Source organism: Kogia breviceps, chromosome 1 (genome assembly GCF_026419965.1).
Source record: "Kogia breviceps isolate mKogBre1 chromosome 1, mKogBre1 haplotype 1, whole genome shotgun sequence".
In the NCBI taxonomy this organism is placed as follows: Eukaryota; Metazoa; Chordata; class Mammalia; order Artiodactyla; family Physeteridae; genus Kogia; species Kogia breviceps.
Window position 1 is genome coordinate 31,982,861 of NC_081310.1, and position 23,723 is coordinate 32,006,583.

Sequence of the window (23,723 nt, forward strand, 5' to 3'; positions counted from 1 at the left end):
TCTGAATAATTAGTAGGCTCGATGAACAAGGAAAGGAAAGGCTTTAGTTTCTACTTCTTGTAGAAAGTACAGAGAAGAAATAAATTCCATTTGGAATTTAGCATGGACTCTGGCATTGAGGTTAATATTGTGTTTTGGCCATGCTGGTGTAACTATAAATGGCAGAAATTCCCGAGCTTAGCGCCAATTCTGGTCTTCTGGGGTAGAAAGCATTAGAAGGAATGTGGCCAGTTATAACTTTACCCCGAGGAAGCGGGATTGAGGGTGTAGTGGGGCGGGTGGATTTAAGAGGAAGTAAAGGATACCAGTGTCTTGTGGAAGAAGTATTCCACAGTCTTCGTTCACAGTTGTCATACGTGGTGAGGAAACTGAGGCATTGCGATGTTAAATTCCTAAAAGCACAGACCCAGTTAGCAACAGAATTGGGGTGAGAACCTAGATTTCTAGGCATTGTCTTTCACCACATCAGGCTCCTTACTTGTTCCTAATCTGTCTGTCCATCTCTCTCATTCTGTTTGTCTCTCCGACTATCTTTCTCGGATTATGTAGTATAACCTCAGTTCACTAATTTGGATTGTGAATGGGAATAGGGTTGTGAATAAAGGCGTTAGAGTTACAGGTAGGCATAACACCTAAAGAAGCCTTGGAAACTTTTTCTTCTGTCCTTGAAGTGCCATGGGCGTTGTTCTCCTGTTGAAAACAAACTGGGAGGAAAAAAAAAGAAACAATGGACTTTGGACATTGGAAAACAGGTTGTGCAGCACCATGATTCCTAAGAGAAGGGAAACAAATGAGGGGAGCCCTGTGATCATCCCAGCTTACTCCTCAAGACATTTTCCAGGCTGCAGTGCTGAGGGGAAAACAGAAACAGCTCACCTGTCTCACGGAATTGAGGAGGTGGAAATCAAGAGTTTGGGGAGGCCTCCTTACCTTCTTGAGAAAGGATGCACAGCAGATACAAATTTTGAGGCTTCGTATGGTAGGCAGAATAGTGACCTCCTAAAGATGTCCACATCCTAATCCCTGGAACCTATGGCATATGTTACCTTATGTCAAAAGGGACTTTGCAGCTGTGATTACAGATCTTGAGATGGGGAGATTTTCCTGGATTATCCATGTGGGCTGAATGTAATCATAAGGGTTCTTATAAGAGGAAGGCAGGAGGGTGAGAGCCAGAGATTCGAAGATGCTATTCTGCTGGCTTTGAAGATGAAGGAAGGGGTCACAAGCCAAGGAATGCAGGCAGCTTCCATAAGCTGGAAAAAGCAAGGAAGCAGATTCTCCCTAGAGCCCCTAGAAGGAATGCAGCCCTGCTGATGCCTTGATTTAGCCCAGTGAATCACATTTCAGACTTTTGACCTCCAAAACGGTAAGATAATACATTTGTTTTTAGCAGGTCTAAAATTGTTTTTATTCTCCTCCCTCAAGCTTGACTGATAATCTGGTTGGGTAGGATTCCAGGTTGGAAATCATTTTCCTTCAGCATTTTGAGGCATTGCTGATTTTTGTAGCTTCCAGTGCTAAGAAGTTGATACAGTTCTGATTCCTCCTCCTTCGGGTGGGACCAGTTTTATTCCCCTTCTCTTAGAATCTTTTTTATCCCTCATGCTCTGAAATTTTATAAAATTGTGGGCCTTTTTTGTTCATTGTACTGGCTACTCAGTGGGCTCTTTCAGTCTAAAAACTCTTCCCTTCAGTTTTAGGGTATTGTCTTCCATTATTCTTTGGAAAATTTCCTCCTTCCATTTTCTATCCTCTCTTTTGGAAATTCCTGTTAGCAATTAGATCATCTAGAGCAGTCCTTTCGTTTTCTTAATTTTTTCTGTTTTGCAGTTTCTTCTAGAAAATTTCTGTAACTTTATCTTCCAACTTTTATTAAATATTTAATTTCTGCTATCTTTTTATTAATTTTCAAGAGCTATTGCTTATTCTCTGGTTCTGATAACCTGTACTTTTCATGGATGCGTTGTCTTATCTCTCTGAGCATATCATTTTTTCTTCTGTTTTATGTACTTAAAAAACGTTTTCTTCTGTTACTGGATTTTGCTGTTTCTTTCTTTTTTTTTTTTTTTTTGCGGGCCTCTCACTGCTGTGGCCCCTCCCATTGCGGAGCACAGGCTCCAGATGCGCAGGCTCAGCGGCCATGGCTCACGGGCCCAGCCGCTCAGCTGCACGTGGGATCCTCCCGAACCGGGGCACGAACCCGCGTCCCCCGCATCGGCAGGTGGACTCTCAACCACTGCGCCACCAGGGAAGCCCTGCTGTTTCTTTTGAATTCCCTTTTTTCTTTTATAATTTTTGTCTTTCACGTTAAAAGCTTTCCTCAAATGCCCAACGATCCTTGGTTATCGTTCGTATTGAAGGCACTGGGATCTGATCACGTGCTCTTTGTGCAGAGACAGAGCCTACTGGGTAGTAGGCTTCACTGTATAAAGTGCTGGCTGGCTTTCACTGGGGGACCCCTAAGTATCAGTTGCTAAGGTCTTTTCTCTTGGGTTAGTCGATTTCTCCAGAAAGAAATCCTCTGATTTCCTGCTTGGGAATGGAGCAGAGGAAGGAGGGAGGAGGGCTCCCTGTTCAGTTAGTGGATTTGCCCGCCCTGTTTTCAGCACCAAGACCCCACCCTGTTGTGACTGCTGTCCCTGAGTCAGAGATGGGCTCAGCTCTTCTGTGAGTAAACCCCCAGGGTTTTGCCCAGGCCTGACTCTGCGGCGTTTTCTGGAGGTTAGTGAGAAGCAATTCAAGCACTGTGTCAATCTATATTATCATTTTTCAGCATTTGCAGTATGACACCAGGTCAGCTTTGAGAGGAAAGCCGCAGCGTGCCTCACGGTTGACTCCTAGGTTATTTCCTTTGCGCTCAGTGCGGGCCCTTGAAGGCCTCTTCTCTAACATGTTGCAAATCAGTGTTTCTGTTCAGTGACATGTACCTGGAAGACCCTTTGTCTTACTTGGTTATTTTTCATCAGGTCATACTGTACCTTTTATTTTACAGTTACACAACTTGTTAAAGACATTTTCTGCCTTACCTGTTTCTGGAACTTATAAAGCCTTTCTCGGTCCACACGAGTCTTGGAAGTGGACTGTGTGATTCCCTTGGAGACATACCTTCCAATTTTTTTTTTTTTTTTTTTGCGGTATGCGGGCCTCTCACTGTTGTGGCCTCTCCCATTGCGGAGCACAGGCTCCGGACGCGCAGGCCTAGCGGCCATGGCTCACGGGCTTAGTTGCTCCGCGGCATGTGGGATCTTCCCGGACCAGGGCACGAACCCGTGTCTCCTACATCAGCAGGCGGATTCTCAACCACTGCGCCACCAGGGAAGCCCCCAATTTTTGTCTTATTTATGTTTGCATTCAGTGGTCAACTTGGAACAGGGGCTGCTATCCTGGGGTTAAAACATTTGCTTCAGATACTCCACAAAATTCCTAAGCGCTACAGGGCCTTAGGTGATGCTCGTGTGTGCTCTTACTTGCCATCACACGCCACCTTCAGTGTGTGTATCAGAAACACCTCTGTGTCAGAGCACCAGGGTTTTTATGGAAGTTGTTCTTACCAGGATCCTTTTGATATACTCTATCTTCAGTTGTTCAAACTGAGGCAGAAAAGGTTTCACGGTTTAGGAAAAACTGGCTTGACCTGATATGTTCATCTTATTAGGTAATTTATGAGATTAAGTACTTTTTGTAAGTTGAGCACAACCAAAGGTAGCAATTGTTTTGAAAATTCAATCATTCCATTGCATGTTCTCTTTGATCACTTACACACACATGTGAGTGCACAAGATACTTACAGTGTAAACTGGACGTGGGAAATGCAGGCATGAGTATCACCCAGTCCCTGCCCTCCAGAACCTCAGAGTCTTCTGGGTTGTTCAGGTCATTTTCAGGCTTTTCTATGATATGGAGAATTTTTTTATGTATGTATCCTGACAAAACAGCCTTGAGGAAATCTTCATATTTAGATAGACATCTTAGTGTTTTAAGGATAGTGATGTGTTACAAACTGGTATTGACTCTGGGGTCCAGCTCATGGTGTTAACTTGTAGGGCATTATTTAACTTCAACATCTGTTCCCTTATCTTTGAAATGATGGGTTGGGGCAAGTTGATCTTTAAGCCCCTTCTCATTTTTCCATTACTAATTATAAGAGTCCATGGTACACTGTGCCTTATAAGGAGAGGTTTAGGCAGTTGCTGCCCACATTGCAATCAGATCTGTGAAATGGGTGCATGGTAGGGATATTTGCAAACTACCCCTTGGGACTTTCTTCCAAGGGTTCTATCATGACATGCTCCCTGATCATCAAAACCTTCCATTTTCTACCTGCAGGCATCATCTGAGAGTCTAATAGCATTAGTCATTACTATTTGGATGAATAAATAACTCAAAGTTATTTTATCAGAAGAGAAAGAATATTAGTGCTCCAGGAAGGAAATTTACAAAAGATGAAACATAATATAGCCAGGCAGGACATTAAGTGCACTATATTACTCATCTGTCTTTGGCCACTATTTTTTTTTTTTTTTTTTTTTTTTGCGGTACAGGGGCCTCTCACTGTTGTGGCCTCTCCCGTTGCGGAGCACAGGCTCCAGATGCACAGGCTCAGCGGCCATGGCTCACGGGCCCAGCCGCTCCACGGCATGTGGGATCCTCCCAAACCGGGGCACGAACCCTTGTCCCCTGCATCGGCAGGCGGACTCTCAACCACTGCGCCAGCAGGGAAGCCCTGGCCACTATTTTTGTTATAATTGGAAGACTAGTAACAGAAGACTTGACTAAAAGTACCTTTAACAAGTAAGACGTTTATTAACTCCCAAGAGGCCCAGCAATGTCATAAAGACTCAGGTTCTTTCCATTTTATTCCTTCATCCTCTGCATATTGTCTTTGTTCTCAGGCTCCTTCCCTCAGCCTCAGAGTGGCTGCCATGGTTTCAGGCAGCTCATGAAAAAAGGCACCTGAGGGCTTCCCTGGTGGCGCAGTGGTTGAGAGTCCGCCTGCCGATGCAGGGGACACGGGTTCGTGCCCCGGTCCGGGAAGATCCCACATGCCGCAGAGAGGCTGGGCCCGTGAGCCATGGCCGCTGAGCCTGCGCGTCCGGAGCCTGCGCTCCGCAATGGGAGAGGCCACAACAGTGAGAGGCCCGCGTACCACAAAAAAAAAAAAAAAAAAAAAAAAAAAAGGCACCTGAGCTGAATTCCTAGAGCGGAATCTCCTCCCACTGGTTTTTATTATGGAGGAAAATCTTTACCTGAGGCTCCCCAGCAAACTTTTCCTAGTCCCCTTGGCGGAGTGGGTCACATGCTGATGCCCCTTCCAGTCATCTGCAGGGGGACAGATCGGCTTCACCCCTGGGAGCAGGGGAGAGTAGAGCCGTTTACCTGAGCGAAGGAAAGGTGCACACCAGAACCAAATTAGGGCTCTTCCCGCAAACAGAGAGGGAAATTGAGTTGGGAAGGGTGTTAGGTAGGCGCTACCTAGAGTCTGAGTATTCTGGCATTAGGGAAAAGATAACTACAAATCTTTCTTTGTAACGCTTAGCTTTGAATGACATTGGTTTCAAATAATTATTGTGAATATATCTTACAAACAGTTGGTTTTCTAGATCCTTTTCTGGAAATGGTTAATGCTTTGTATACAAAAGGCAAGTGGGAATTCCCTGGCGGTCCAGTGGTTAGGACTCCATGCCTCCAGTGCGGGGGTGGGGTATGGGTTTGATCCCTGGTGGGGGAACTAAGATCTCACATGCCTTGTGGTGCAGTCAGAAAGAAAAGGGGGGGGGCAAGTATTTATGGAGGACAGTGAGTGGAACAGTTATGTAGTTGTCAACTATAGTCTATAAATACGTAATGTCTCCAGAAGTACAACACGTGCGTTAGTTCCTTTAGTCCTCACAACAGCCCTATGAGGTAAGTTCTTTTACTGTCCCTATTTTACACGTGAAGAAACTGAGGCTTAGGTTGAGTCACTTGCTCTAGGTCAGTAGTTAGTGGCAGAGCTGGTATTAGACCCCGATCTGTGTGTGGCTCTAAGGCATGTATTTGTTGTACCCTGCCTGTCCAGTTCTTTTCAACTTCGTTTTGATAATCAGTTTCATTTATCTCAAAGAATGTCACAAGATACATCTGTTTCACATCTGTATTTGGTGATGTGAAATAAATACTGAAAATGTGTTTTGTGAACAGTCAATGAGCATGTGGTAAAAACAGATATTCTCTCTTAGTGATACTTGTGCTAGCTTGTCAGGTGTGAGTCCCCTAATGCCTGAAGGACCAGATTCAGGTTCTAAAGGGCTACAGAGACCATGGAAAGTGTACTTCAGGACATAATAGCTTCTGAGAAATTAATATCTATACAGAGATAGGTCTCCTTGCTCTTCCGTAACCCTCTTTTCCTGGACCCTCTTCCCACACCTTCACCAGTATGTTTTTATATTGGAATAAATTTCATGCAAGTAGAGTTCAGGGGTAATTTCATCTCTAACTGAAACTAAAAGAATAGACCTAGGTCAAGCAATTAGTCTCTTGAAACATTTTCAATAGTAAAGACTATTTGTATAATAAGTAGTTGGGGAAACTATATATGTACAGAGCAATTTTTCACTTGGTTATGGTAATTCTTTGTGGCAACACCAAAAAAATGAAGGATGAGGGAAAGGTGAGTGTCAAGATGTACAGTAAAAACAGCTCCATTAAGGGACTTCCCTGGTGGCGCAGTGGTTGAGAATCCGCCTGCCAATGCTGGGGACACAGGTTCGAGCCCTGGTCCGGGAAGATCCCACATGCCACAGAGCAACTAAGCCCGTGCACCACAACTACTGAGCCTGTGAGCCACAACTACTGAAGCCCGCGTGCCTAGAGCCCGTGCTCTGCAACAAGAGAAGCCACAGCAATGAGAAGCCCACGCACCGCAATGAAAAGTAGCCCCCGCTCGCTGCAACTAGAGAAAGCCTGCGCACAGCAACAGACTCAACACAGCCAAAAAAAAAAAAAAGAAAAGAAAAGAAAAGAAAAATCATCTCGGTTAATGTACGTGTGTTATTGTGGATATTGTTTTAACTCTCGAACATCCCAAAGTGAATATTTTAGCGATGGCAGGTACATTTCCAAGTAGATCTTGGTTCACTGGCCCCTCCTGAAGTCCTCAGTGGTCTTCTTGGCCCTCAAAGTGTCAAAGTCCTGAGGCATGTCCCACAGAGACCCAGAGTACCTACAGCTGCCAAGTCAACCTCAGAACCTGACTTCAGAGAGCTGTGTTAGATTGAGTTAGATTCATCAGCAGATTCCTGTGCTCCAATTCTGGTGAGAATTCCTCTAGATGCATTCTTTCATCCACCCCTTCATCCAACACCTACAGTCTGCCAAAGACTGTTCTAGGCATTTAACAAAGCCCCTGACCTGAGGGCCTTATTACATTCTAAGGGGGAAAGGGAGTGAGGACATTAGATAGTGGGAAGCAATTTGAAGAAACTAAATCCATCAGTAGGAAGGAGTTCCTTTTATCCCTCAGTGTTTTCCCAGTTACTTTCAGTAAATTGTTGCATTCTCTTGCCATGAAGGACAATACTGTCTCACATGAAAGACCTTACTGGTGTTTTAACATTTACTGACCAATTCAGAGATTATTCTGTTATTTTTCTTTGTTGCTTTCTCTGTGCTCTTTCTTTTCCACTCCCACAATTTATCAGTTATCTATTGCTATGTAACAAACCACCTTAAAAGATAGTAGCTTAGAACCACCACCAGTTATTTGGCACCTGCTTCTGTGGGTTGGTTGGGCAGGTCTTCTGGTCTAGGGCAGTTCACCTGACCTCTGCTGGCTCGCTTGTGCATCTGCAGTTGGCTGGACAGCCGGCAGGGCTCTCACTCATAGGCTGACAATTGGCAGGCAGTTGGCGGGCCAGAGAGACACAGGACAGCTGGGCTGTGTGTCTCCCATCAGCCAGCAGTAGCTTGGGCTTCTTCACATGGTGGTGGTGGCTCTGTGGGTTCCAAGATCAAGGAGACAGTGGAAGCTGCAAGGCCTGTTGAGGTCTAGGTATGGAACTTACACATGTTACCTCTGCCACATTCTGTGGGTCAAAGCAAGTGATAAGACCAGCCCAGATTCAAGGGGTTAAGAAGGACGTTCTGACTCTTGGTGGGAGGAGCTGCAGCATTATATTGTAAGGGGGTAGATGCAACAAGGGAAAGAATTTGTAACGATCTATCACATGGTGCAAACTCCTTCCCCCGTGAATATACCCTAAGCCTCCTAATGGATGAGGTCTTATTGTCTAGGAAGTTACATAATTTAATTTCAGGATCTGTTCTGTTGGAAATGGCTGTTACCAAGGATCCATTAACTTACTAGAAGACACTTTTTTCATTGTTTTCCTGGAAGTAGAAAATAGTTAAAATAGTTAACTTTAACTTTTTATTTTGTAGAATCACATTTAACTTGCAGCTTTTTGAGATGAATATAGAGGGTTTCAGTTTGATTCAGTATTAACAGCATGATCTGTTGTGTTACCCATGACAGGCATGAGAGTATCACACTGACTAAAGACGAACACACTGACTGTGACTGCTTGATTTACTTGACTGGTAACCTCGGTATATTTTCAAGTATATTTGTATAACAATATGTTCATGAGAATAATGATTAATATGTACTGAGTGCTGCCAGATGCCACTTCAGTCATTTGTAGGTATCATCTCATTTAATTCTCACAACCATCTTAAGACGTATAGTACTATTGTTAGTGCCATGTTAGAGATAAAGAAACTAATGCTTGGGGGTTTTAAAATATGCCTGAGGCAACATGGCTAGTGCTCACCAGTGCTACTACCATGCTCAAGAAGAACAGCTCATGAGTTCAGACTGCAGATCTGCCGAAGTTCAAATGGGTCTAGCCCTTGGGTGTTATTTTAATAACTCTACTTTAAGGTGCACCATCGTATAGCCCTTACAGCTGGGGTTATCCCTTCTGTAGAAGTTGGGGGGCCTGAACTCCACAGGATCCCACGTTACACACTAAAGGATGCAGGTTGTGGGACTCCTAGATGGGAGTGAGGATGTTTGTTTTATTTTTTTCTTCTTTTTATTAGTAGACTTTATTTCTCAGAGCACTGTTAGGTTTATAGAAAAATCTAACAGAAAGTAAAGAGAGGTCCTATGTACTCCTTCCTCTCCAAAGTTTCCCTGATTATTAACAACTTGCATTGTTGTGGTACATTTGTTACAGTTGATGAATTAATATAGAAAACATTATTATTAACTAAAGTCTGTGGTTTATGTTAAGGTTCACTCTTTGTGTTGTACATTTCTGTGGGTTTCACCAAATGCGTATGTCATGTATCCACCATTACAGATTCATACAGAAGAGTTTCAAGGATGTTTATTTTAAACCACATACCTTTGGCTACTGAGCTTATGATTTCAAAGTTGAAAGCTTAAGCACAGTAGTAGACTATTCAAAGAGAGTCCCTGGATTGGGAGAGAAGTCGACTTTGGGTTATATTAACTTTTCTTTACCCCTAAAACAGGCCTATTTTATTGTTGCTGTTTACAATTTTAGAATCTCTGGGTTGGAAGGGACTTTAAGGGTTGTGAAGCACAAACACCTGTCTGATATTTGAACCTTTGGCCTTCCCTTCTTCCCCAAGAGTCAGAGGACTCTCTCTGCCCCAGGCAACTTTGCATCACTGTCCCGAGTGGGACCCTGACAGCTCTCTTCCTTACTGCTGAGGGTGAGAAGAGGACCTCTTCTACTTTAGTCCATTTAAGGCTTTTCCGTATAGCTCTGCAGATTGTGGCTTTGGGGGTTATTTTAAATTTTAAAACAGGAAAAATGGTTACCTGATCTTAGATATCAAAGAAGCAATATTTTTATTGGTTATGATAAGATTAGACTAACAGAATTATAGTATAAGTAGGTATGTAGAAGAATATTTGAAGTTTTTTTAAGTACCTATTTGTATAAAGTGACCAGTTCGAATTGATTGTATTTTCGAGTGGCACTGAATATGTTGGTTTCTTGTATCATTCTGAAAGTCATGATTTCAGTGGGTCTCGGGTTGACAGAAGGGCCCATCTTTGTTCTTGAGGCTCCCAATTACAAGAGTTGAGGAATTCTGTGATAGGTATTAACATAAGGGTAACTCCCGAGAAAGGAATATTATATTGTTATAGAAATTTTAAAACAGATACAAAAGTAGACAGAAAAATGTAATAAATCTCTATGTACCAGCTTGAACAATTACCAAGTATACCCAATCATGTTTTAAAGTCAATCCCGGGAAAAAAATAAAGTCAGTCCTGGACATACTGTTCCTAAGAAGGAACATATGTACCTGAAGACATTCAAAAGAGGGAACTCTTCGCTCTGGAACAATATTCACTTTAATCATTGCTTCTGTCCCTGCACCTAATGGGGCCACCAGTTTTTCCAAACCTCTAATTCTACTTCTCTTCTCCAGGGCCCAGTCATATATGCGCAGCTAGACCACTCTGGCGGACATCACAGCGACAAGATTAACAAGTCAGAGTCTGTGGTGTACGCGGACATCCGGAAAAATTGAGAAGACCCCAGTCATATCCTAAGCAAGAAACAAATCCGAACTGCACTCTTGTGCAGAAAATGTAGCTCGTAACCATGTGTGGCCTTGGAAACCTGGACACGGACAAGCACATGTTTATTCATAGAGGGAGAAAAAGAAGTGTATAAAGGATATATATAAATATTCTATTTAATCTTCCTGATGCGAGGAGCCAGTATTGCATGATGAAGAGATGGTATGATTCTACGTATACGTAAATTGTCTGTTTTTGTACTTCCCTTCAGGGTCATTTACAGTTGAGAAAATTCAGACACATTCCTATCACCATCATTTAGATGTGGTTTGTCTTAATGGAGATGGTAGCAGATCTTTTAGTATTCTAACAGACATGGCCTTTTCATGTAAGGGCTTAACCCGCCTTCGTGTTTATTGTACTTGGAGAGTGGAGATGCTATGATGGAAGCATGTTCAGGGTGGCCTTTAGCCCAGGGTGTACCACCTGTTTGGCAGTTGTTTTTAGAAAGCATCCATTCGCTATGCCACTTGGAGACAGTGTGAGAGTTTTTGTTGCTGTTTTGCTCTCTAAAATACAGGGCAGTTTTTAGCTTTCAGTGTTGTGTAGACTATAACATCACACCCTGTAAGCATATTGTCTCAATTTGTGGATTCATCATAGCAAGATTAGCAAAGGATCAGTGCCGGAAGTCACTTTCTTCCAGGTACTTTTAGATCAATACCATAATCAATACATAATTGAAGTAGAGAACCCAGGCCTGGCTTGAGGAGTACTATACCATTTGGAGAGCAAAAGGTGTGTTACATTCTTTGCTGAAGTCCTTCGTACTTGTAATAAGAGTCCCCATACACCTGAAGGAGCTGAGTTTCATTTCCATTTAAGTAGGCAGAAATGGAATAATTAGATCGCCAGTCTTCAGTATCGCAGAGCTCCCTCTAGAGAATCTGCTACATAAAGCTTCAGTCATGCTTCCAGCAGGGGCAGCATCAGTCATGGCTTCTATAATAGATTCATGATGCCTCCAAGGCCTTTGAGGCTAAAAAGGGTCTAGATTTTTTTAAATCAGCAAACAAGGCTAGTACTTCTACGTTGGGAATCTCTTCTGTTTCTGATTTTTTGTTCTTTGTTTCTCCCTTCCTTTTTTTCCTCCACCCCCATTACATGGAGTTGATAAACTGTGAGATGAGGAGAAATCTAGACAATTTGGGCATCCTTCTCAATTTATTTTCTCCCTTTGACCACCACCCCCAACACCCCATCTCAAACTTATGTGTCTTTTTTTAACTCAGACTGAAAAGCATGGTGAAAATCATTAAACACTTATATTGTCATTCCCCCATTTTCCGGATTTTTTTTAAAAAGAATTTTTTTCGTTTAAAATTGAAAGCCCACAGTTAGAGGAAGAATACTGACAATAGGGCCCCAGGACATGTTCAGGTAAGTAGGGATGATAGGTACTGTTAGTTTTTCTCTCATTTACTTTGAGGACCCCTAAGAGCTGCCATCCCCGCCCCCCGATCTTGTCATCTTTGTGAGGGAGTTTGAAGGCTGAGTTTTAAGGAAACAAAGAAGGATTTAGATTTAAAGGTGTGCACAAAGTGGTTACATAGAGAAAGGGTGTGTGAGCTACAAAATGAACTCTGCCCCATACGTGCGGTCTTTTATTTGCTGAGGGACTATTTGTTGTTATTTGCATGATGCTCCAACTTACATTCCGTTGATATGTACGTGAGCGGGGAGCAGGCCTTGTCATCACACATACCGGCCATCTCCGAAGCTGGTGTGTCTGGCGTGTGTTGCGGCATGGGAGGAGAACCTGCCGGCTCTGCTGCATCTCCCTGTTCTGTGCTCACAGGCCCTGCGCAGGACAGGGACGCGGAGCACTCAACCCGAGACAGTTCTGCAAAGTGGTCAACTTTGCCTTGCGCCCTGAGGCTTCTCTGCCTCCACGGTGAAAACTCCAGGAGCCTACAGGAGACATGTTTGTGTGTTGGGAAGGCGGGGGTTGGTGTTGGGATGTCACCCTTCAGGCTGATGCCAGGATGACGATACTCTTGGTGAGCCCTCCCACTGTGAGAATTGTACAGCCATCAGGGACTTCGGGGGGAAAGAAAACACGTTGTGGTGAGACCAAGTGTATGTACTGATATGTGTAACTTCCTTACAGTCGTTTTTGGCAGAGAAAGGGTGGTCCTCCTCATCCTTCGCAAAGGTCCAGTGAGTCTACTATACGTACATTCCTCACACCTCCTGATAGCAAGAGCCCTGATTTCTCTGCACGTTTGTGAAGCTGCCACCCAGAGCACCAGCCCTCACTTTCGCTAAACACAGCCGTGGGCCTTCCCTCCCCTGCCTCTCCGTGGCCTCCTCTGCAGGGCAAGGTGGTCAGCTGCCAGCTTCTTACTCTGGGTCTGTGACTGATTTGTCTGAGGGAAGCTGCTCACACCTGGGTGGAGCACCTCAGTGTTAGGGCTTTTTCCAAAACTTCTCACACCAACTACTGTGGATCTTTTGACCCTTTCTCCTGTGTCCCATCATCCTCATCCCTGGACACAGATGACACAGCAGGGTTGCTTCCAAATGGCAGGGCTGTCCTTTCCGTGTCTGATTATTGGCAGAATGAACCTCTTAAAACTACACATGATTTTTCTAAGGGGGCACCTAAAGGATTTCTTGAGATTAAAATTTCAATCTTTCTGTAGTTTTTCAATGGAAATGTATTCAGCTAGGTAAAAAAAAAAACATCAAGTTCATTAATTTTTCTTTTTCAATTGTTGTATTTTTGTGAATATTTTAATACATCTTTTTCAATTACTGGACTGTGTTGTGTGCTCATTTTTAATCAAGTGAAGAAGATATCAAAGCCCTTTCTTTAATTTATCCTGCTCCAGCCACACAGGCTTCTCATTCTTCAGAAACACCACACTTGTGCCTGCCTCATGTCCTTTGCACCTGCTGTTCCCTTGGCCTGGAACACACATTCTGCACATTTGTATGGTTTGCTCCCTCACTTCCTTTAAGTGTCCACCCACATGTCACCTTCTCAGAGAGACCTTCTGTGATATGTGAAAGAGCAATTTCACCCATCCCTGGCTCTTCCTAAACCCCTTAACCCAGCTCTTTTTTTCTCCCTGTCAAACTATATATGTGCTTGTCTGTTTTCCCTACTAGAACATAAGCACTGAGAGGCCAGACCTTTGCTGTTTTGTTCACTAATCCATCTTTAGAACAGTGCCTGGCAATTAGCAGTTGTTCAATAAATGTTGACTAGATGGCCAATGGATAGGTGGATTTATCTGTCAACAAATCTATATTTGAGAACTATCCTATGCCAGACACTGTGCTAAGCATAAGGAAGACACAGCTCCTCAAGGAGTTTGCCACAATAGAAGTGAGAGAAGGTGACATAACCGTAATAATAGCTACTAAGTACTTGCTGTGTGCCAGGCACTTTGCATTTCTTATTCTATATAGTGCTATGAGTTAATGCTAGTTGTACTAATCTTAAACCCACTTTTAGAAAGACAGTGTCAGTAAATCATAGCAGTATTTTTTGGATACGTCTCCTAAAGTAATAGAAACAAAAGCAAAAATAAACAAATGGGACCTAATCAAACTTAGAAGCTTTTGCACAAGAAAGGAAACCATAAACAAAGCAAAAAGACCACCTATGGAATGGGAGAAAATAATTGCAAACAATGCGACTGACAAGGACTTAATTTCCAAACTATATAAACAGCTCATACAGCTCAATATCAAAAAACAACCCAATCAAAAAATGGGCAGAAGACATAAATAGACATTTCTCCAAAGAAGACATACAGATGTCCAGCAGGCACATGAAATGATGCTCCACATTGCTAATTATTAGAGAAATGCAAATGAGAACTACACTGAGGTGTCACCTCACACCAGTCAGAATGGCCATCATTAAAAAGTCTACAAATAATGCTAGAGAGGATGTGGAGAAAAGGGAACCCTCCTACACTATTGGTGGGAATGTAAATTGGTGCAGCCACTATGCAGAACTGTATGGGTGGTCCTTAAAAACTAAAAATAGAGTTGCCATTGATCTAGCAAGCCCAATCCTGGGCATATATCTGTAAAAGATGAAAACTAATTTGAAAAGATACATGCACCTCCATGTTCACTGCAGCATTATTTCAGTAGCCAAGACATGGAAGCAACCTAAATGTCCATTGACAGATGAATGGATAAAGAAGATGTGGAACAAATATACAATGACATATGACTCAGCCATCAAAAGGAATGCAACAACATGGATGGACCTAGAGATTATCATACTAAGTGAAATAAGTCAGAGAAAGACAAGTATATGATATCACTTATGTGTGGAATCTAAAAATACAAATGAACTTATTTACAAAACAAATAGAAAACAAACTTATGGTTACCAAAGAGGAAAGGTGAAGAGGGATTAAATAGAGGTTTTGGACTAATATTATATATAAAATAGATAACAAAGACCTACTGTATAGCACAGGGAATTATATTCAACATCTTGTAACAACCTATAATGGAAAAGAATCTGAAAAAGAATATACATATCAATATAACTGAATCACTTTGCTTTATACCTGAAACTAAATACAACATTGTAAATTGACTATACTTCAATAGAAATATTTTTTTTAATTAAAAAAGAAGAAAGACAAGGACTTCCCTGGTGGCGCAGTGGTTAAGAATCCACCTGCCAATGCAGGGGACATGGGTTCGAGCCCTGTTCCAGGAAGATCCCACATGCCGTGGAGCAACTAAGCCCATGTGCCACAACTACTGAGCCTGCACTCTAGAGCCCACGAGCCACAACTACTGAGCCTGCATGCCACAACTACTGAAGCCCCCACTCCTAGAGCCTGTGTTCCGCAACAAGAGAAGCCACTGCAATGAGAAGCCCACAAAACGCAACAAAGAGTAACCTCCACTTGCCACAACTAGAGAAAGCCTGCACACAACAATGAAGACCCAACACAGCCAAAAAATAAATAAATAAAATTCAAATAAATTTTTAAAAAGACAAAAGTGGTCCCTATCAAATTACCCATGACATTTTTCACAAAACTAGAACAAATAATCCTAAAATTGATATGGAACCATAAAAGACCTAAAATTGCCAAAACAACCCTGAGGAAAAAGAACAAAGCAGGAGGCATAACCCTCCCAGAGTTCAGACAATACTACAAAGCTACAGTAATCAAAACAGTGTGGCACTGGCACAAAAACAGACATATGGATCGATGGGATAGAATAAAGAACCCAGAAATAAACACACACACCTATGGTCAATTAATCTTCAGCTAAGGAGGCAAGAATATATGATGGGAAACAGTCTCTTCAGCAAGTGGTGTTGGGAAAGTTGGACAGCTGCATGCAAATCAATGAAAGAACACACCACACACAAAAATAAAATGGCTTAAAGACAAATATGACATGACACCATAAAATTCCTAGAACATAGGCAAAACATTCTGACATAAATCGTGCCAATGTTTTCTTAAGTTAGTCTCCCAAGGCAATAGAAATAAAAGCAAAATGAAACAAATGGGACCTAATCAAACTTACAAGCCTTTGCACAGCAAAGGAAACCATAAACAAAACGAAGACAACCTATAGAACGGGAGAAAACATTTGCAAACTATGCAACTGACAAGAGATTAATTTCCAAAATATAAAAAGAGCTCATAAAATTCAACAGCAACAAAAAACAACCCATTTGAAAGATGGGCAGAAGACCTAAATAGACATTTCTACAAAGAAGATGTACAGATGGCCAATAGGTACCTGAAAAGATGCTCAATATCGCTAATTATTAGAGAAATACAAATCAAAACTACAATGAGATACCACCTCACACCAGTCAGAATGGCCATCATTAAAAAGTCTACAAATAACAAATGCTGGAGAGGGTGTGGAGAAAAGGGAACCCTCCTACACTGTTGGTGGGAATGTAAATTGGTGCAGCCACTATGGAGAATAGTATGAAGGTTCCTCAAAAAACTATAAAGTTGCCATATTATCCAGCAGTCCCACTCCTGGGCATATATTCGGACAAAACTATAATTCAAAAAGATACATGCACCCCTATGTTCATAGCAGCACTATTCACAATAGCCAAGACATGGAACAACCTAAATGTCCATCAAGAGATGAATGGACAAAGAAGATGTGGTACAAATATACAATGGAATACTAATAAGTAATAAAATAATATCATTTGCAGCAATATGGATGGACCTAGACATTATCATACTAATTGAAGTATGTCAGAAAGACAAATACCATATGATATCACTTATATGTGGAATCTAAAATATGATAAAAATGAACTTATCTATGAAACAGAAATAGACTCACATATATAGAGAAGAGACATTGTAGTTGCCTGTAGGAGTGTATGTCCTGTGAACCACGTCATGTGTTATGTGGCAGAAAAAGAACAGAGATACTTCCCCCAGCCCACAAGGGCAGCAGTAATGAAATCAGGTTCTCTTGGTTCCTCCCAAATTAGAATTAAGTATTGGGGAGTTTCCTCCTTCTGCTGGGACTCTTGACTTCCAAGCTGCACAAGAAACATACCAACCAAACATACATATTTCTGAGGGTGACTACAGCCCCAAGGGAGCTGGCTTAGTGTTTAAAAGGGAACCTTGGGTACTCTTTTGCCCCTTACAGCCATAGGCCCCTTTCTGACTCCTCTAGGTGATTACATTGCTAACCAGATTTCAGAACAAATGACAGGGCAACAGTCTTGGCTACCAGAGGAGAGGGAGGATACCAGTTATAGGGGGAATTGACATCAGGTTTGCTCATTGGTTATGAGGGAAACCAGCAGAGGAGCAGGTCCCTCCTAGCCCTCAGGTTAAGACTGTCCTGGGCAGGTGTTTCCCTTTGATAAACTAGCAGGGTGGAGCTGTTCTGGCCTAAGGATTAGAACAATCACTAGCTTGGGGCAGGGGTTGGAGGGCAAGCACATGGTCAGTTACTGTTTAGGTTCCATGATTAAGAGGGAGTCAGGTGAGTTAGGGTGTAGGTAAGGCAGGGACTGGTTGAACAGGGGATGTACAGAGAGCAAGAGAGCAGCCATCTTGAGTGGCCTGATCATACACTCCACCCCTACATACACTGCTTGACCCTCACAATCTTGGCCCCCCCCTCTTCTGTGATATCCCTGGGGTCAGGTATATAGAGGTGCCCTACAACTAGATGCCACAAATACAATACAGACAATAGCAGCTAAAGCAGATTAAGAGTAAGACACTTAGTATGCTAAAGATAATAGCTGTCCAGGATGTGCGAAAAGTTTGGAGCCAAGAGATTATCCCGTCAAGGAAGAGGAAGTCAAGGGCAGCAGCATCCTGTTCAGGCATAAGGAAAGGTCACCTCTGGCTTCCACAAACCCAGAGCCATCCCCATGGGGTTGGGGGGAAAGCCCTGGCTTTAAAGGAAACATTCTGGTGGCCTAGCCAAGTGTCAGCAGTCACAGTACAGGTCTGCCACCCCATGTTGTGTCGGGTGCCATTAGGGGTGGACCCATTAGGTCTTTCCAAACAAAAAGCAGTTAATCCCACTAGTTGGACTTGTGTGGCCAGGAGCCAGCCTATTCTGCTACACACAACATAGCCTGGGGGGCATTCATAGGCCATAATCCTGGCAAAGTGTAAAATGTGTTTTACAGTAATGTTTACCGATGAGAGTCCTTCTGACCTACTGGCATGCAGGACAGGAAGATGGTGAGTCTTTTCCCCACATTGCCAGCTGTCCCACATGGTTGCATTAGCCATGTCAATTTTCCATGAAAGCCCAGAGGAGGACACCAACAGCATCTCGCTGTAGACCCAGCAATTAGATTCATTTTGCAGTGAGACCATCGTTGCTGCCCAGTTCCTCTGCTCAGGCTAAGGATGAAATGTAAGGCATCTAACAGGCACAACACAGGGGAGATATGACCATCAAGCAAAATACAAGCAGTAACCACATTCTGAGATGATACCACTCCTGCCTGTGTTTTTTGTCCTGGTCTGTAATACAGTTCAAATACCTCGAGTTTTCAGTAATACAGAAATGCGTCTAAAATAACGTCTATGTGGCCATTCTGCTCTATTTTGGATGCCTTAACTATTAAGCCATAGTTAATTTTGATTTTTTTGTGTGTGTGCAGTGGGTTTGAGATATACTTATGAAAAAGGAAGGAAAGAAAAAAAAGGAGGGAGGAAAAATCAGGAAACTTGAATACAATCTGAACTTTAAAAATACAATTTTGGCTTTAGTTAGTGAACCTTGTCATTTTGGGGACTCAGGGCTATTGGCTACAGATGACACAATCACGTTGACCTCAGCAGAAAAACTTCAGAATGCTCTGCAATGGCTGTATGTGAAGGAAACAGACGTTTTCCCTTCATAAGTATGATAAGACCCAATGGATACATTCCTTGCCAAATAATTATGTATAGCTCAAGGATTTTTAAATCATAATTTTGATTTTAAATGTACTTTTCTTTAATGGTTAAAGCAAGTGTACAACATGTTTAATAGGCCACAAGTTGACTATTTTGGTTAGCCTAAAGTTCAAGTTCAATTATGTATAGGTCAGAATGATTTCTTCATACCTCACTATGTGAACATTTCTTCTATCATTTTCCCCTTTGGATTGCAAATCTTTTGACGGAAAGCATGCATGATCAAAATACAATATTTGTCCCTCAGTGCCAGGGTGGTTGCTGCCTGCCCTGGGTCCATCATTCCCCATCAGTGCTAGACCTACTTACTGTGTGTGTGTGTGTGTGTGTGTGTGTGTGTGTGTGCGCGCGCGTGCCTGGTTATCTATGTTGGGGAAAAACTAATCAGACAAGCTCACAGGTATGTCAATGGAGAATCATTTTAGAGGCTATACACTTTATCAATTACACTGAACTGTTACACATTGTACATGTGCTTTTAGCCGTAGACTTAAAGCAGTGTCACACAGTAGTTGTACTCTATGACAGCTTCACTAGTGAATTCTCTTTCTATCCTGAACATCAGGGCAACAGTATAGTTAGAAGTAAAACACTTAACTGTCAGTGTTGATAGGGAGACAAACATTTGTTAAACAGTTCAATTAAATTAGTAGAATGGGTCTTAATAGGCCTGGTCCAGATTTTTGTGTCAGTTGCCTACCACTGTTGTCATCTTTTTCTTGGTGTGGATTTCATTTGGGGTTAGCAATCTTTTCTATAGACCAGTCCAATGTAGAGGCCCTTCTTAAGTGGGAAGTATGATTACAAGAGTTAATTTCCTTCAGTTCTATTGTGTCCTTAAGAATATCTGATAAGCATCCTTTTGAGAAAGACTCTGCTAATCTGTTTTATCTTTTCTTTTTTAAAATTTTATAAATTTATTTATTTATGGCTGCATTGGGTCTTCGTTGCTGAACATGGGCTTTCTCTAGTTGTGGCGAGCAGGGGCTACTCTTCATTGCGGTGCGCGGGCTTCTCATTGCGGTGGCTTCTCTTGTTGCGGAGCACAGGCTCTAGGTGCACAGGCTTCAGTAGTTGTGGCACGTGGGCTCAGTAGTTGTGGCACACGGGCTCTAGAGCACAGGCTCAGTAGCTGTGAAGCACGGGCATAGTTGCTCCGCAGCATGTGGGATCTTCCCAGACCAGGGCTCGAACCCATGTCCCCTGCATTGGCAGGCAGATTCTTAACCACTGTGCCACCAGAGAAGTCCCCTGTTTTATCATTTGTACTCATAGGAAATATTCCCCCACTCTAGTTTGTAAGGTGAGACTTGCTATCACATCCATTGTAAGTATTTGTACATATTCTGGGAGTGGAACTATGGACACTTCATATTTGGTGGGGGGCGGGTAACTGCAGTAACATCAGTAATATCTTTTTGCTTTTACCATTCTACCGCCATACCCAGGGCTCTCTGTCATACAGAGAGGGGGCCACGGGGAAGTTGACATTTTCTTATATTAATGGCCATTCAGCCCTGGTGTCTACCAGGGCTAAGACAGTTTGTCTATTCTTTAGGGACCAATAAATGGTTAATTCTACATGAGGTCTCTGGTTCCCTGAAACCTGCATTACTGTGGCCCAGGATCTTTCCCTGAAACCTACATTACTGTGGCCTGGGACCTTCTGGGACCTTGGCTATGCCCCTAATCTAGTGGCCTTGGGGGCTGACACATTCCTTCCACCTCCAGTGGTAGGGCCTCTTCCTCTGGAGGAGTGGAAGGAGTGTCTTGGGTCTCTCTTATTTGGTAAACTGTTGTTCAGGCTTTAGCTTCTACCATAGCTCCACTAACGTAGCATTGGGCTGCTTGTCTATCTTGATTATAGGGTTCTCCACCACCACTAGGTCCTGCCACATCTGTTTTCTAGTTACTTGGGTGAGTCCCCAGAAGGAACAAGGAGGAGCCTTACTTCCTTCTCTGGCATCTTTGGGATTAGTGGTTCTGATCCCCTGGTGCCATATCTTTTCCATTTCTCCCAACTCTGCTATTGTTTGCACCACCCAAGCAAGTGGGTGCCCTACGAAGGGACTCAGGATGCAAACTAGAGCCCCATACCATTGCCCAGGAGCAGACCGGAGGATTGTGTTCTTTATGCCTGCTGTAAATAACTCATTGTCTGGGCCCTGATAGTTCTGGGCATATATGGCGGGTTTCATGCCTAGTTCTCTTAATACATCTTGTAGTCTTTCCATGGTTTGCCAACGGAGAGGAGGAGTAGGTACATCCCCTTCATTGGGCCAGGTGGCACAGCAGGCAGCCATTATCCAAGAGAGCAAGGAAATTACTTTGCCTTCATTGATGGACCCATATAAATGCTCCCAGAGGCCTGGGTGCCTAGTCACAGAGGCCGTCTTTGACATATCCAGGCCAGTTAACATCATGCCTTCCTCACCAACATCCCAGATATGCAGCAACCAAGCCACGATTGATTCCCTCCCCTTTTGTCTAAATTTGTCACCAGTTCAACTAGTTCAGTCTGGGTACAGTGTCTGAGGGTGGCCAGTTAGCCCCACTCTGGGGGAGGGAGCAGATCGTCATCTACACTATGTGGTCTAAGCTGATATTTATATTTGGTGGTCATCACAGGGTCAGCCACTGGCCTCACTGAGACAGGGACTCCTATGACCTCATCCCAATCTTCCAGGTCCCTTTGGGGTCCCAATTTGGACAGGCCATGACCATCCGGACTCTCTGTCAGGGAAGCTGCCTCTGCTTTAGCTGGGCCATGCAGCAGGCTAATGTCTCTAATGTCCCATCTTGTTTCCTCAGTCTAGCTACTAATGTGTCTGTAGTTTCAGTTTGGGCCAGCTTAGTGTTTTCTCTCAAGTTTTTTTTTTTTAAATTAATTAATTTATTTTTGGCTGTGTTGGATCTTTGTTGTTGTGTGCGGGCTTTCTCTAGTTGTGGTGAGCGGGGGCTACTCTTCATTGCGGTGCATGGGCTTCTCATTGCAGTGGCTTCTCTTATTGCAGAGCATGGGCTCTAGGCACCCCGGCTACAGTAGTTGTGGCTTGCGGGCTCTAGAGCACAGGCTCAGTAGCTGTGGTACACGGGCTTAGTTGCTCCACGGCATGTGGGATCTTCCCGGACCAGGGCTCAAACCCATGTCCCCAGCATTGGCAGGCAGATTCTTAACCACTGCACCACCAGGGAAGTCCTTCTCTCAAGTTTTAATTCCTCCTCTAGACGCCTAACCTCAGCCTTGGCTGATAGTTCACCATCCATGGCCTTTCTTAACACAGCAAGCAACGGCCAGCCCACAGCTGCAGCCACTTTCTTATTGTTTAACTTCTTTTCTCCCACCATAATGGAGGCCAATAGCTCTGCAATACCCTTAGGGGTATCTATGAGTTCTCCGTACTCTCTTGGCGGCCCCCACTTATCAAGAACAGCCTCCAGAGGGTCCCACATGCTAGTGCACAGCCACCCTGGGATTTTCCTGGCAACTTTCCATTCCCCATCCTTATTTCCCGACATCACAGCACTCACGGGAGTTTCCACGGCCTCCTGGCTGTCTAGACAATTGCTGGGTGCACCTCAAAGGCCTACAAAGCTTGTAGTTGCCCAGCCACAAGACCAAAGAAAGAGCGTGGAGGCACCAACAGAGACGTCAGTGATTTACGGGAGCGGGGAACTTACCGAAGCAAGGTCCTGGAGCAACACTGCACCGTGGAAGGCTGACAGCAGGCAGAATGAGGCAGCAGTCTTCTACCAGGGGGAGGGGGAAGCTACCAGTTATAGGGGGAATTGACATCAAGTTGGTTCATTGGTTACCAGGGAAAACAGGGAGGAGCAAGTCCCTCATAGCCTCCTGGGGCAGATGTTTCCCCTAGAAAACTATCCGGATGGAGCCGTTCTGGCCTAATTAGAACAATCACAAGGTGGGGGTGGGGGAGAGGAAGAGTAGGTAAGGTCAGTCGCGCATAGATGAGGCAGGGACTGGGAGTAGGGGATGTGCAGAGGGCAAGAGAACAGCAATCTTGAGTGGCCTGATCATACAGCATGTTCCTCCATACACGTTTCTCCTGTATATTCAAGATTTTTTATTTTTATTTTTTTAAACATTTTTTTTTTTTTTTTTTTTTTTTTTTTTTGCGGTACGCGGGCCTCTCACTGTTGTGGCCTCTCCCATTGCAGAGCACAGGCTCCGGACGCGCAGGCTCAGCGGCCATGGCTCACGGGCCCAGCCGCTCCGCGGCATGTGGGATCTTCCCAGACTGGGGCACGAACCCGTGTCCCCTGCAGCGGCAGGCGGACTCCCAACTACTGCGCCACCAGGGAAGCCCAAGATTTTTTATTAAGAAGAATTTCAAATGTTGCAGTAAAGCAAGTGGGGCACAAGAGGATGGCCACATCCCAGGTCTCAGGCTAGTCCCTGGGACGGCCACCAAGTGTGGGTTCTTGACATTGTGCAGGAAAGAATTCAAGAGTGAGACATAGTAAAGTGAAAGAAGGTTTATTCAGGGAGATACACACTCTATAGACAGCGTGTGGGCCATCTCAGAAGGCGAGAGGCACCAGGGTACTGGGTTGTCAGTTTTTATAGGGTTGGATAATTTCATAGGCTAATGAGTGGGAGGATTATTCCAACTATTTGGGGGAAGTGGTGGGGATTTCTAGGAATTGGACAACTGCCCACTTTTTGGCCT

General features: G+C 43.6%; 1 protein-coding gene across 1 annotated transcript in view; it reads left to right on the forward strand.

The window, feature by feature from the left end:
- Window positions 1-13,369, forward strand: part of MPZL1 (myelin protein zero like 1) — a 60,418-nt gene extending 47,049 nt beyond the window's left edge. Inside the window, exon 6 of the mRNA XM_059073490.2 lies at window positions 10,459-13,369. Coding sequence (XP_058929473.1) covers window positions 10,459-10,560 — 102 coding nt within the window. The 3' untranslated portion in view covers window positions 10,561-13,369. The remainder of the gene's footprint in view (window positions 1-10,458) is intronic.
- Window positions 13,370-23,723: the final 10,354 nt, after the last annotated feature.